Consider the following 14558-nt stretch of genomic DNA (forward strand, 5'->3'; position numbering starts at 1 on the left):
TTTCCTTCCTCCCCTCCTTCACTCATCTATCCCATTATTTCCCTTTGACCTCCTTTAAGCCCTATCTAAAGATGTTTTTTCCTTTAAACTTCTATTATTATTACTTTTTGTATTTCACCATTGTAAGTCTCTTTGGACAAAAGCGTAATGTAACGTAACGTAATGTAACATAAGGTAATGTAACGTAATGTAAAGTAACGCAATGTAACGTACAGTAACGTAATGGTACGTAGTGTAAAGTAACGTAACAATGTAACATAACAACGTAACGAAACGAAACGTAATGTAATATAGAATAAGGTAATGTAACATAATGTAACGTAATGTGCATTTGCACACCTGTATCTGAATGCACTCGTTCATATTTAAGCACTACTCTTCTCTGAATGTTTTGTAGTTTAGAAGCATATGCTGGTCAGTGAGGACATTTGGAAGCACATATGCTGGAGCTCCTTCTGGAGTTTCTTTATATGGAGTCTGGTGTTGAGCTCGTCTTCTGTTCGCACTTTTATTACTGAGGATTTTATGATCCTGCAGCCGACGGACGCTCCCGCCTCCTGTAACAGAACCTTCAGCTGAATATTCATGATGCACATTGCTTTTATTATATTTAAACTTATGTTTTATGTTTTATACTCTGCCATGTACAGATAAAGAGCTGGAGATGAAGATCTGAGAGAGAACTCTTAATCTGGGTAAACAGATGGGAGTACAGAGTGCGGCCCTGCTTTAAAATTCAGAGGAGAAGATTCTTTATCAGACTCTGGGAGCAGCAGCAGGGAGACGCCAGGCGAGATCTCACGTTTTAAAGTTTTAATTATTATCTGTGAGAACTGTGTGATTTTTACCTTTATTTAACACTTTCTGATTCTGTGCTGCAGCGCTCAGACCTTCAATTCCAATCTAAACTCTACAGAACCACCAAGTTCTACAGTTCAGAGTCAGAGTAGATATACTCAGGGTTCATACACTTTTTAACCAATTTTCCAGGCCTTCAAGGCAAATTTTCATGACCGTATGAACCCTGTATACTGGACATATGATCATTATTACTCCTAGAGATAAGATAAGAATTTACACCAACATAAATAAAATTCAAGCCCTTTTCAAGGCCCATTTTCAAGTTTTTCCAGCACCTTTCAGCTGTGGTAAATTAACGATAACGATGATATAATTATATCTCAAAACTGTGATTCAGCAATAATCAATATATCGCTAAACTATTCTCCACACTTCACAGCGACTATACTACTGAGAAATGATATAAAAATACTTCTAAGTAAGTAAAGAGCAGGAATTATGGATTTATTGAGGTCAGTTTCACACAATTTAAACACCAATGTTCTTCACCGCATGTTTACTGTATTCATTTATTGAGCTGATTGAGTTACTGTAATATGTCAAACTTGGAAGTGAGTTTTAGAGCATTTATACACACATATACTCAAATATACTCAAAATTACTGATTTGCTTTTTGTCACACAGCTTGAGATGGTATTATAATTATGTAAACACAAGTAAAATAGTGCAAAAACAGCAGGCGCTCGAGTGTAGAAAGAGGTGGTTTTGACAGTTTGGGGGCGGAGTCAGGACCACCTCCCTCAGCGAATGCTATTGGCTGATATTTCCAGGCTTTTTGACTGACCGCCCACTACCAGCAGCCTTCAGAAACAGCCTTTTTTATTTTACGCTCTGCAATTTTTTCTATAAGCGCACTTATTTAGTCAGAGAGTTATTTGTTGTAAAGTAAATACAGTTACAATTTCAAGCACTTTCTCCAAAATTTCAGTACTTTCTAGGTCTGGAAAACAGAACGTTAAAATTCAAGCATTTTCCAGGATTTGGAGCACCCGTACGAACCCTGAAGGTAAAATATCAGAATTCTATTTTATATCATTTTATACAGTGCATTGAGCTATCTGGCAGTTAAATCCGTTTTTTTCAGAAGCAGCAATACTTGATTTATATCTGTCAGGGTTCAGAATCAGAAAGCTGCTCTTGTGACAGATTTGACGGGACAGTCAGAAGGTGTGGAGGACCTACCTGCCAGGCGATCAGGTCTTTCAGCTTGTCAATCTTCTCCTGGTCCTCAGGATGATCCTGGATGTACTTCTCAGTGAAGAATGCCTGAAGTGGAGCGAGAGAGACGTTAGATTCAGGAACTCAAACCATGATTCACTCTACAGATCAGGGGGTAGATGCGGACAAAAGTATTGGAACACACACACACCAAAATCAATGAATTCAGGAGTTTCATTTAGCCCCATTGTCACAATATTATAAAATCCATATATAACTTTAATTCACTCAATCACAATGTGCAAAACATGATATTTCACCACGTATTTAAGGTCTGGAAACATTTAATCTTTTCTGGTATTTTGAGCTATTGCATTTCAGTATATACCTGCTTTAAAAAAACTTGGATTTTGTAAGAAATATTGTAAATGGTTCATAGAATTAAATGGAAATCTATATTTTTCAAACACATAGTTGTAATAGTAAAATAATAGAAATTGTTGATACGGATTCTTAATTTTTTCAGAGCTGTATATATGTTATATATAGGAGCAGGAATCTGAACCCTGATGGAAAAACACATTAGCGTTTGTGTTGTTTCACTCTGTTTTATATAAGAGATATATAGAGAAAGTAAAGAGTCGCTGCAGAGCGTGATGAGCCTTTACTGCGTCTCTGATGGGACTTTTTTCCTTCATTTGTTTCGTGCAGCACTTCAGTCACGGAAGATTATTCTCTTTTTAGGAGACACTAACATGCAGGTAGACGTCTCTTATGCTGTTGATTTACAAATTCACACAAACAATATATTATTCAGACACTGTAGCTCTGGTTAATAAGAGAATAAATATAATTTCACTAAATAACAACACTATTGTTAGCACAAATATATTTTACTGTGGCCAAAAAAGAAGATAAATGAGCCATTCCAACGAATGGGGGATATTTGCTTGTTTTAACTCTTCCAAATTAAATTATTATTTTTAATTTGTTTGTCAATTCTGAATTTAACAGCACATATATCTAACTATTCAAAACATGTACTGGTCAATCTCAGACATCTTACCTTAAATACATATTTTCTTCAGATTTCTAATATGTTACATTTAAAAAGCATGTTTAACAGCAAGTCCACCAATTCCTTTGATTTTATCCAAGAAAGTCTTTATTTTTGATAAAAGGTTAGAGACTGGATCTCACTCCTGTTACTGGATCTCACTCCTGTTACTGGAGCTCACTCCTGTTACTGGATCTCACTCCTTTTACTGGAAATCACTTCTGTTACTGAAACTCACTCCTGTTACTGGCACTTACTCCTGTTACTGGCACTAACTCCTGTTACTGGCACTAACTCCTGTTACTGGATCTCACTCCTGTTACTGGAACTCCCTCCTGTTACTGGATCTCACTGCTGTTACTGGAACTCACTTCTGTAAATTTTTTATGTTTTGAGTAACAGGAATTAAAGTAACAGGGGAAAAAACAGATTTTGGTCTGATTTGGGCCACTTTTACCTGCTGTAAAAAAATTAAAAAAAAGCCTTAAACACTCTTAATCTTCTCTCACCTTCTCGTAGTTGGTAAATCCACCCATCACTGCAGGATCCACGATGCCGTTGAGGAGCATGGAGAGGGGGTTGATGGGAAGGTTGGGGTCGCTGAGGTGTCGCTGGACCATGTTGTTGATCTTCTCGTTGGTGAGCTGCATGGTCTCTATAGCGTTCTCCAGCGGACTCACCTCCTCCTATAAACACACACAATCAGCATCGTCATGACAACCTGAACCTGATCAATAATCAATAATTAAATCACACACATGCTTATCTGTCACGATTATGTAATGATTATTTATGTTATGCTCTTCATCTCTGCTTCCTAATTTTAAACTTTTAGTTTCTGATCATCAGAAAGTTTATCTTTTCACTTATTATTTTCATTTTTATTGCTACAATTATTTATTTTTATGTTTGATTCTTATGTTTTTATATTTTGATTCTTATGTTCTTAGTTCATTATTATTCATTTCATCATTTCTTATTATTTTTATCATTTTATTTCACTTTTACTATTATAAGATAGATAACATAAGATAATCCTTTATTAATCCCAGAATGGGGAAAATTGCGATTTTATCTTTTTTTTATTTTATGTTTTATATTTTATAAATTCTTTACTTTTTTTATATGTATATATTTTATTTATTTTTATTTTTATTTTTTTTTTTTGTAAAATTTGTATTTTGCTTATTTATTTCCTTATTATTTCTAATTTCATATCTGAATGTAAATATAAATATAAACTTCAGCCCCACAGTTTAGTTCTTGTTGGATCATTGATTTCTGTAAAAACAATACAATTTTGCAATATATATATATATATATATATATATTTCCTAATATCATGTAGCTCATAATCATCAATTATTAGTGAACTTCTGGCAAGATCAAGCTTTTATATCTGATTATTTAAAACCTAAACAGCTCAGATATTAGTCTATATATTTACTTTATAAAGAACGCTCTATCGTTTAATCAAACCTCTCCTGCCATCTGACTGAAACGAGCTTCTTCCAGAAATCCAGTCTGTTACAGAACCTTAAAAACGTTAATTCTCCCCCGATTTACAGATCTAAAAGAGGGAGGTTCTCTCGGAGCAAAGTGTCGTGGGTTTAAGGTGGTAATCCTCTCACTGGTTCAGACCGCAGGCTGTTTACCTACAGGCTGTCCATTACTCATTCACCGTCTGTACGACAGATTTCACGCCGCGCTGCGACAGACAGACAGACAGACGCTGGGATTCTTCACTAATCCTTCTGTTCCTGCATTCAACACACACTTCTGAAAATAGCTTAATGATAATCTCAACATGTCTGATAATGAGGGCTGGAGGATGTTCGGGTGGAACCGGATCAGAACCTCTGCTGGTGGACAGAGGGGTCAGTGTGGACCCGGTCCCTCAAACCAGATTAAACTCATCCTGCTGGAACTTCTGGAGAGAGACAGAGCGAATGAAAGAAAGGTAGCATGGCCAATTGAGTTATCTCGGACTCCGGCTGCTGATGGAGAAGTAGCGCACCCCAGGATTCAAACTGCAGTCCTCAGATCCTCCTGTCTTTAACTTCTCTCTCTCCTACACCTTCTCTCTTCTCTTTCTTTCGCTCGGGGTCTCTCTCTCATTTGCTCGAGGTCTCTCTCTCTCTTTTTTGCTCGGTCTCTCTCATTCGTTCCCTCTCTTATTCCCTCTGTCTCACTCTCTCTTATTCACTCTGTCTCTCTCTCTCTTTCATTCGCTCGGTCTCACTCTCTTATTTGCTTTGTCTCACTGTCACTTATTTGCTGTCTCACTCTCTCTCATTCGCTCTGTCTCTCTCTCTCTCTAATTCACTGTCTCACTCTCATTTGCTCTGTCTCTCTTTCTCATACTAATTCTCTCTGTTTATTTCTCTCTCATTCACTCTCTTGCTCTTTTATTAGCTCTCACTCTCATTTACTGTCTGTCTTTCTCTTATTCACACCATCTCGCTTTCTCTCTCTCTCTCTTTTTCTCTTTCGTTCTCCCTCTCTCTCTCTTTTTCTAACTCTCTCTCTCTCGCATTCAAATTGGCTTGTTGACTGTTTAAAAAATCAATCTTGCCAAAGCACACAGATGTTAAAACATGGTATTAAACATGTTATTATATTAAAATGTTATTTTTTTTTTCTCTCTCTGTCTCTCTGTCTCCCTCTCTTCAGATTCTCAGCACACTCTCAGTCTGTAGTATATATGATATAATGGACTGAATTTACTCCAGTGCTTTATGTTAACTGATGGCCCTGAGCTATAACATTAATTCAGTTCTTACAAATTGTAGAAATAAAAAGAGTCTGAATACAATCTTTTTTCTCGAGAGTGAGATTCAGTGGAGGTTGTGCTCACCGTGGACGTGGACAGAGCCTCAAACCAGCGCAGGATGCCGGGGAGCTTGTAGGCAGTTACATATGTTGTTCTTTCAATCCACATATTCTAGAGAAAGAGAGAAAAACAGACAGAAATACAGTAAATAAACCAGACAAAATATAAAATATCAAAATTACAGACTTACAAAATTACAAAGAACCTGCACATGGAAAAGAGCTAAACAATTTACTGATGATAATTCCACTGCACCTGAACAAACGCAAATTAAAATATATGAATATAAAACATAATAGAAAATGGAATTAAAACAGTATATTAGATTAAATAAAACAAATACTTTATGATAAATGTAAAAAAATATAAAATCATACGTACAGCGAATTCATTGTCTGGATCCTTCTCTCCTTTGCGGACGGGTCTGGAGTACTGGAACTTATTGACTTCATTTATGGTGTAATAGCTGTAAGAGAAAAGTACAGTAACAGAGGTGATATTAGGACACGTCTCAGGTGAGAAGAACAGAGTGTGAACTGAAGTCATGAAGGCCAGAGGAAGCTCCATGCTGCTACACATCTTTAAAAAGTGTTTTATTTGTGCAAAGAAATAAAAAAACTACTTTTATTTCAATGGAGAATCATCTTTGTAACCTTTGCATTGGAAAAGAACCTTAACAATATCTTCTGCACTCATAAAAGTTAAAGTGTTTTTACGAATAAAACACGTCAGGTTGCATAAAGAAGCATTTTTGAAGAAAACTATTTTATTTGGTAAAGCACATTAACACTGGCCTCTAAAGATAAAAAAATAGTTTTCACACAATGTACTGTATATACCTTATTCAAAACTACTATATTTTTCTGACAAGGCAATATCTTTATTTGGATTTTTGAACCATTTCTTTGTCATCTGTAGTTCGATTTTTTTTTTTTTTTTTTTTTTGGACACAATCACCCAGCACTACCACACACACACACACACACACACTTTTATTCTGTTTGCTTTTGGAAGTCTTGTATGCTCGCTCACTCACACACACATTTACACACACACTTACACACACACATACCTCCCCTGACAATGAGACACAGAAACATGGCTCACTTCGCTCTGTTCTCTCAGAAACTCGAGCCATATGGCCTCGCAGGCTTTTGAATTAGATTCTGTAATTACAGTACGACATGAATAAAATATCAAAAAATGAACAGTCAGCGTTTCAACGTCAGCCAGATCAAACTGCAGTCGGGAAGCGAGCTGCAGGTTCTCACACTCGGGTTTAGTTTGTTTGGCAGAAGCTAATGATGGTGAGAACAGAGAAACGGAGAGAGAGAGAGAGAGAAAGAACAGCTGTCTTTCTGAGCGAGAGCAGCCTTTCACACTCCGTCACTTTCACAAACTAAATAAACTCTACAGCTGCTCACCAAGCATCTGCTGCGGAGCTTACACTGCTGATCCCACAACTGATTCAGGGATTTCTCTCTTTAGGAAAATGTTCTCCAGACCTTAAATCCATTACTTTTATATTTAGAAGTAAGTCCCAATCCTTTTTTTACCCCTTGATCCTACCATTTACACCTACTCCTTATTTTAGAGTGTAACCCTTCCTCTTAGAACGGAGTTGAAGTGTAAAGGGGTGAAATTCTCCCTCTTTGGGAATTGGGAAACCCTTTAAAAGCATCCAATACGTCATCAGGAGCACTCAAGCTAAAGTTCAGCAAACTAACTGCTGCTGCTGATTAACTGCAGTTAACTTTAGGGTTTATTTAATCATATGTCTTCAGAAACGGAGGTAGGGTGCAGAAATTTATTTTTAAATTTATTGTTCATTCCTTAATTCTTAAAGAGCTGAAATTAGCTTTGATTCGCTTTTATTTTATTTTATTCTATTTTAAGACTAAGACTAATTCTTGGTTCCTCCTAAGGTTTCTTCCTCTTGAAGGGAGTTTTTCCACAATAATCAGCATCTCTGTGGTGCTGCTCTTAAAAGGTGTTGACCTGTTTTGTCTGTAGCTGCTTTCACACAACTTTTGAAATGTTAAATAAAATTGAATTGAATTTGATAATTTTTTCGTTCCGCCTTAAATTCTGCATTCCCTGCCATCTGTTGCACTATTTAAGGTGGAACGGGAAAGTTAGCTAGCTTGTTTAGCTACTGAGACAAACTACTAGCGCCTTTTTATGCTTGTTATGAAGAATTCAGACATAAAACATTGAAAATGGGTTTATTTGGTTGCTTGTTTAGCATCATCTTATCAGTGATTCTCATACCTCTGGGTTTGAAGAATGAAGAGTGAATAAGCCCCTATCCCCTTCCCCCTAAACCTACCCCTCCATCATAACAAGAATCGGGACAAGCGGTAGGTCCATGGGGTAAAATGGGATTGGGCCTATATAATATCCTGGTTGCCAGGTAATGCTATATAATATCAGCAGCAGTTTGGATAGAGATGGTGGCTGATTTTACATTAATCAAAAGAGGCAGTTTTTGGGGATTGCTGGTGATAAAGGATAATTGACCTATTAAATTGGATATAAAATGGGTTGAAATAAAAAAAAAAGAATTTAAGACCATTTATATAAGAAGATTCTACTTCTGTAAAGGTTTGTGAATCTGTTGCTCGTTTCTGAACCTCCTGTAGCTTTAAGAGAGTCTAAAGTAGAATAGATTTTAACCCTCTAAATCCTTCTGAGAGCACTTTATTCACTAATCACTAATTATTCAGAGAGCACTCTGAAACTAATATGCAACTTGTGTCGTTGCAGAGCGAGGAGGAACTGGAATGAGTCCCATACAGACCTTTAGAGTTTAAAATACTAATGTACTGAAACTAAAGCCCACGTTATCAATTACAACATCCCCCACTGCAGCAATATTACTGACTAATCTGAGTTTATATCTGATATTCGCTTTATAACTGCAGTTCTGGGATGAGATGATGAGATGACGAGATGATGAGATGATGATGATGGTGACGGGGATGTGATGAAGGTGATGATGATACCTGACTATCTGTTCAGACACAGGTTTGTTCTGGAACTTCGGCGGGAGCTCCAGCATGGGCTTCACCGTGAAACACTGAATATCTACAGAGCAAAACGTTAAAGAAATCTCATAATAATCACCACATAATTTTCACATAATCATCACAGTATTATAAATCACGAAAACACTGTAAAAGAGAAGAAAGATTTTCTCATTCTGAAGAAAGTAGCTGAGATCCCAGACCTTCCCCCAGGACAGTGTCACAGGTGTTCAATGAGTTCGATTCCAGCAGCAGCTCACCTGATTTAACATTGTTAACATTGTTAAGCTCCGATTTACTAAATCAGCAGCTGGACAATAAATATATACTACAAAAAAAAATGCTAAAGTGCAATATTGAGGGATAATTTGGTTCTCACTGGTTGCTATGGTGTTGCTAGGTGGTTCCTAAGGTGTTGCTATAGTATAGATGTTGGTTGCTAAGGTAAAGCTACTATATTTTTTTTAATAGATTTTTTTTGTCGATAACAAAAACACAAAGATTTATAGACCAAATTTCTTCATACTTCTGACTTTACCAAAAACGTTCTGGTTATTTTTATTTTTCCTAAACGTATCCAGCCCTGGAAATAAATGCTATTTTTATCTTATTTTTATTTCCTGACTTAAAATTCCAGGTTTTTCCTGACCGTATGAACCCTGGAGCTCAGTGCTGAGAGGAAGGTGTGTGTGTGTGTGTGTGTGTGGGGGACGCTGTGGAAGGATACACTGGCCGGAGGACATGCGCAGATCTTCGCTGGGAGCCGTGGTGGTCTTCATCTTCTCAGCGTTGGGGAACTGAGTGAGCAGCCTGGCCACGAAATCCTCCCAGCGCTCGTACTCCTTCCCGCGGTAGATAAACATCTTATTCTGCACAGAAACACAAGCAGGAAACCTCATTAACACACACAAAGAGCCAGTTTCTGCGCCCAACACAACAAACAAACAGGTGGTGATAAACAGACGCCGGTCTGCTGTGTACATAAATTCAGAAGACGCTGTTAGTCCCGTGTCACTGTTAGTTCTCCTAAAGCCTCAGTCATCATCAGTCCTGCAGATCATTTGGATCAGGATTAATCTGCCTGTGGAAGATCTGATTGGATGTGGGCACCAGTCACCAACAACAGAGCTGCACCATCCAGACTGACGTCAGTCTCAGTGTTTATAGTGCGTCTCATTATTGCTGCACTCGTCTGTCTGTCTGCAAGCATTACTGCAAACAGAAGTTCTGAGTTTTATATTTATTATGTGTCTAAATCAAGGATTCAAGGTGACTTTATTGTCATTCAAATGTAGGGTGAACCAAATCACGTTAATCCAGTTTACACACAAGAGATAATATAGATAAAATAAGATAATAATAATAATAATAATAATGCCACCACGATCGGGAAATCACTGGTCCGAATCAGGGCCATGCAGCTTGCCATCAGCTGCCAGAGCCCTAAGAGAGTACAGTTGTCCTTGATCTCTCTGGGTGGGTACAGTAGATGGCACTCTCTCTTTACCCTCATCACTCCTAGGGTGATGTGGATCAGCACAAGGCTGCGTCTGTGAGCTGATGCATCAGAAACGAGTCGCTGCGTTTTCCTCCGAGCGTTAGCACTGTGATGCTACTCGGCAAAAGAGGTTCAAAAAGAGGCGGAGTCTGACTTCACATGTGAAGGAGCCGGCTACATGTAAATAATACTCACCTCTAAATGAGGAAGTAGCAGTTAGCGGCTAATGCTAATGCTAGTACAGTCTCATTGGAGTGATGGAGAACTAAACTGAAACTCCTGTATAACTCTGTACTTCAGTGGAGTGTCTTTACTGCTCCTTAATACCTGACTGATAGAATTCATACATAAGGAGCACCAGATTATAAGGAGCTCTGATGATTTTTGGTAAAATTATTAGGAGGGATTTTAAGTGCAGCTTATAGTATGTAAAATACGGTAATTCTAAATGATGAAACATACTAACAAACACATAAATAACATAAATAATAAGATAAAAATAAATAATAAAAGACATTCAGTGATATTTTTTTAAATTTGGACTTAAATTTTGCTTAGATCTTTAAAACTGGGAGAAATGTGAAAAAAAATTCTAAATAAAAAATATAAAAACAAAATATCCAAACATCCCATAAGACTGGCTTGGGGTACGAAGTTAAGCTGTCAAGGTGCAGAAAAACATGCACAGTAATGATGGAGGGAATGACAGAAATAATTAATTGTATAACTGTATAATTAACCAATCAAAACGATCCACAGATAATTTGACTCGTCTTTGGTTGCGGCCCTATTGCACTGCACTATAGACAGCATAAAAAAGAATAGACCCATAAATACTATATACCATACTATATATATATATATATATATATATATATATATATATGATCTGGAATCTGTATATTTAATGTACACTAATTTTATAGAAGTAGAACAACTAGAACTACTTCTATATCTTTTGCTACGTAAACCTGTATAATTAGATTCTTATTTGGGGGAAAAAGTTTAAATTAAACGTAGATTAAACAGCACAGCAACAAAACTTTTATACTATTATTATTATATAACACAACAATTCTAATGTTGGTTAAGAACATCACATCAGCATAATTATTTCATTAAACAGCCTCTGTACACGAACTTAATCATTAGGCACAAACACATGTACATTTATTAACATTTCAGAATGAGGAATATTTAGAGCAGCGGCCTGCAGCACTCACACGAGGAGAAATAAAAGGAGATATATGAGCGGTGTTCCAGAGACACATGCCCGGAGACAGTGGCAGCGCAATTTAAATACTGAATCTCAAATTGCGGTTGCCAGCACTTTCAGCAAAGTGTGCTTTAAAATGCATCTCTGTAATCTGCAATTCAAGAGGAGGGACGAGGGCGACGGCGGAGGCTCTGCTCTCGGCGGCGTCGGGGAGCCGAGGTCACGACAAGCTCGCCACAAAAACGCCGCCGCCACTGCTTCAGGAAATTGGCTTATCGAATGCACTCTAACACGTACGGGCAGGACGGGCACGCTGGGAGAACCAATACACACAGACAGCTGGGACAGGACCCCTACTCCACCAAACACCTGAGTCATCTCAATCAGCACCTCCTGAACAGAAGAATCGGAGTGCTGAGGAGGAGGAGAGCAGCTCTGAGGACAGGGGGGATTTTTGGAGAATGGTGTGAAGACGTGTGATGGCACAGATGAGGGTGTTTAGGAGAAAGCTCCAGTCACGTAATGTAGATTACAGGAAATTACACAAGATTTGTTCAAAGATTTGAAGTATTTCCATATAAATCCACGGCTGCACGATGTTAGAAAAGAAAAATGACACTGCAATATTTTGTTTTTCTTATAAAAATGTATATAGTTGCACTCAGAAGAAATTAATCAGTGGGAAAAAAACCGAGGGGGGCAGTGCCAGCACTGTTGGCAGACGGCTGTATAACACAGAACTACCATCAGCAGCCAAAGTCCAAGGCAGCACAATTGGCCATCCTCTCTTAGGCAGGTAGGTAGGTAGGTAGGTAGATGTTGACCTTTCCTCACATCATCATATCACCCTTCTTAGTGTAATGCTGCTCAGTACAGCAGGTTGCACCCAGAAAGATTTAACCAGCAGGAATTAAATGTAGCATGTACGTGAACAGAAGCGCTGAAGAGAAGAGCTCTGAGAACATTGGGATATGGAGAAATGTGGTCGTGTGATGGAACATAAGGTTTAAACTATTTATACTACAGTATAAAATTATGGCTGCACAATATTAGAAAATTATTTTGTACAATAATTATAAAAAAATATATATGTACTGTACTTGCAACCAGAAAGAATCAATCTGTAGGGAAGAAAGCGAGGGGTGAAAGCAGTGCCAGCACTGTTGGCAGACGGCTTTATAACACAGAATTTTCATGTATGTACACAGATCATTACAACCACTGTCCTTAACACACCATGTCTATCATGTCTTTGTCTTGGTGTCTTGAGATGACCAACAAATCTGCGTGTGGAGGCACTGTGGTCAACGTGAAATCGTTGTGAGAATCAACCTCGAATAGTGGTAAGATTTGCAATTTCAGACAATGCTTGATCTCCTCTTGTCTTTATTACTGGCTCTTGACAGCCAAAATTCACTCTGGTGTGCTATTTATTTCACCAGGACAATGCTTAAACTGCCATCTCAAGAATTTACCATGAAGACACAAACAGCAGCCAGATAATAAATAATTCCACAAATATTTGCCAGATCTGTCTTGGAGTAAAAATGTGTGGGATGCTACTGGATGCTTTATCAAAACTCCACGCCCGATGCGAAACAAATCTGCAGGAACTACTTAAGAAAATTCACCATTAGGAACCTCTACAACTTTAACATTTTGTTTAACAGATTTTTCCTCTTAAGATGAGGACATAAAGAAACTGCTTTTATGCAGGTTGCACTTTATGTCCCAAACTACGTACTTCACTAATAAACACACTTCTTAGTGCATTACTGTGCAGCCGATTACTGTACAGCCAATTAAACTTTTTTCTTTTAAAATCGGCTTCAGCCCCACAGACACCCATCTGAATGGGGATAAAGTAGCTGTTCGAACTTTTGCACAGGCCCCAAGTAATATTATATTAGTTAATCAGGGTGGATGCACTGATATTTGCAGAAACGTGTTAAATGTTTAATTCTCTTCACTCCAAAAATCAACAAAGAAAATATTAATTTGGCCAACCGTATCCAATCTGTTCATTTATTATATACTGAGATCGATGTAAACAAATATCTCACTAAAAGCCAAATAAGAAAGCATTTATAACGATGAGATTATTAGTTTATCAATGAGCAGAGTAACATGCATTATTAGCTAAGGCCATTTAGTAAAAAAAACACCATCATCCTGCAGAATGTATTTTAATCACTGTACCACAGAAAAGCCTGGAGGTCCAAACACACGAGCGCCCGACATCAAAGCAGAGGAGGAGGAGGGCTATTTCTGCAGCTATGTCACACAGATTTGATGTCGCGTCCAGAAACACCCTGAGCAGATGATTCAGAAGCTTTGTGACTAGCTGGAAATGTGCAATTAGCTCACATTTCTAAAACCGGCTTTTAAAGTCCATTAAACACACGGCTCTTCCTCAGACGCCCATATGCTCCCGCTCTCGTTATGCACATCAGCACCATACACCAGCACCTGTACAGCTTACACACACACACATTACACACACACACACACACACACACATTATACACACACACCTAACCAAACACTTTTAAGTCTTCCAATTAATGAAATGCGCTGTGGAGATGAAAAATGCCCGGGGTAGTTTTCAAATCTGCTCTGAGCGATAAGATGACAAACAGCAGCAGCGTGTTCTCCGCTCACACCTTCACGCCAGCAGCTATTCGGGTCACAGTGGAATTAGCCGCTACACCTCCAACGGCTCCGCATGCATACCAAAGAGCCTCTTTGAGGAAGAGAAACGCAATCGCAACACGTTTTCTATTTCCCACTGCAGGAGGGCTGGGGTGGGGGGTCTCTCCACACTCACACTCTCACACATCAACACCAACAGGCTTTATGACAAAAAGCTCTTTTCCAGTCTGGTTCAGCCTGAACAGGTAAAAGCCCT

At 38.1% G+C, this 14558-nt stretch overlaps 1 protein-coding gene across 2 annotated transcripts in view; it reads right to left on the reverse strand.

Annotated features, from left to right (window-relative positions):
- Positions 1-14558, reverse strand: part of dock1 (dedicator of cytokinesis 1) — a 280761-nt gene that overhangs the window by 27519 nt on the left and 238684 nt on the right. For both annotated transcript variants that reach the window (XM_049464935.1, XM_049464936.1), the window contains exons 41-46: positions 9664-9805; positions 8916-8997; positions 6292-6376; positions 5935-6021; positions 3587-3763; positions 2045-2128 (exon numbers count right to left, since the gene is read on the reverse strand). In XM_049464935.1, coding sequence (XP_049320892.1) covers positions 2045-2128; positions 3587-3763; positions 5935-6021; positions 6292-6376; positions 8916-8997; positions 9664-9805 — 657 coding nt within the window. The remainder of the gene's footprint in view (positions 1-2044; positions 2129-3586; positions 3764-5934; positions 6022-6291; positions 6377-8915; positions 8998-9663; positions 9806-14558) is intronic.

The sequence above is a fragment of the Astyanax mexicanus genome, chromosome 15 (genome assembly GCF_023375975.1).
Source record: "Astyanax mexicanus isolate ESR-SI-001 chromosome 15, AstMex3_surface, whole genome shotgun sequence".
Taxonomy (NCBI): Eukaryota; Metazoa; Chordata; class Actinopteri; order Characiformes; family Acestrorhamphidae; genus Astyanax; species Astyanax mexicanus.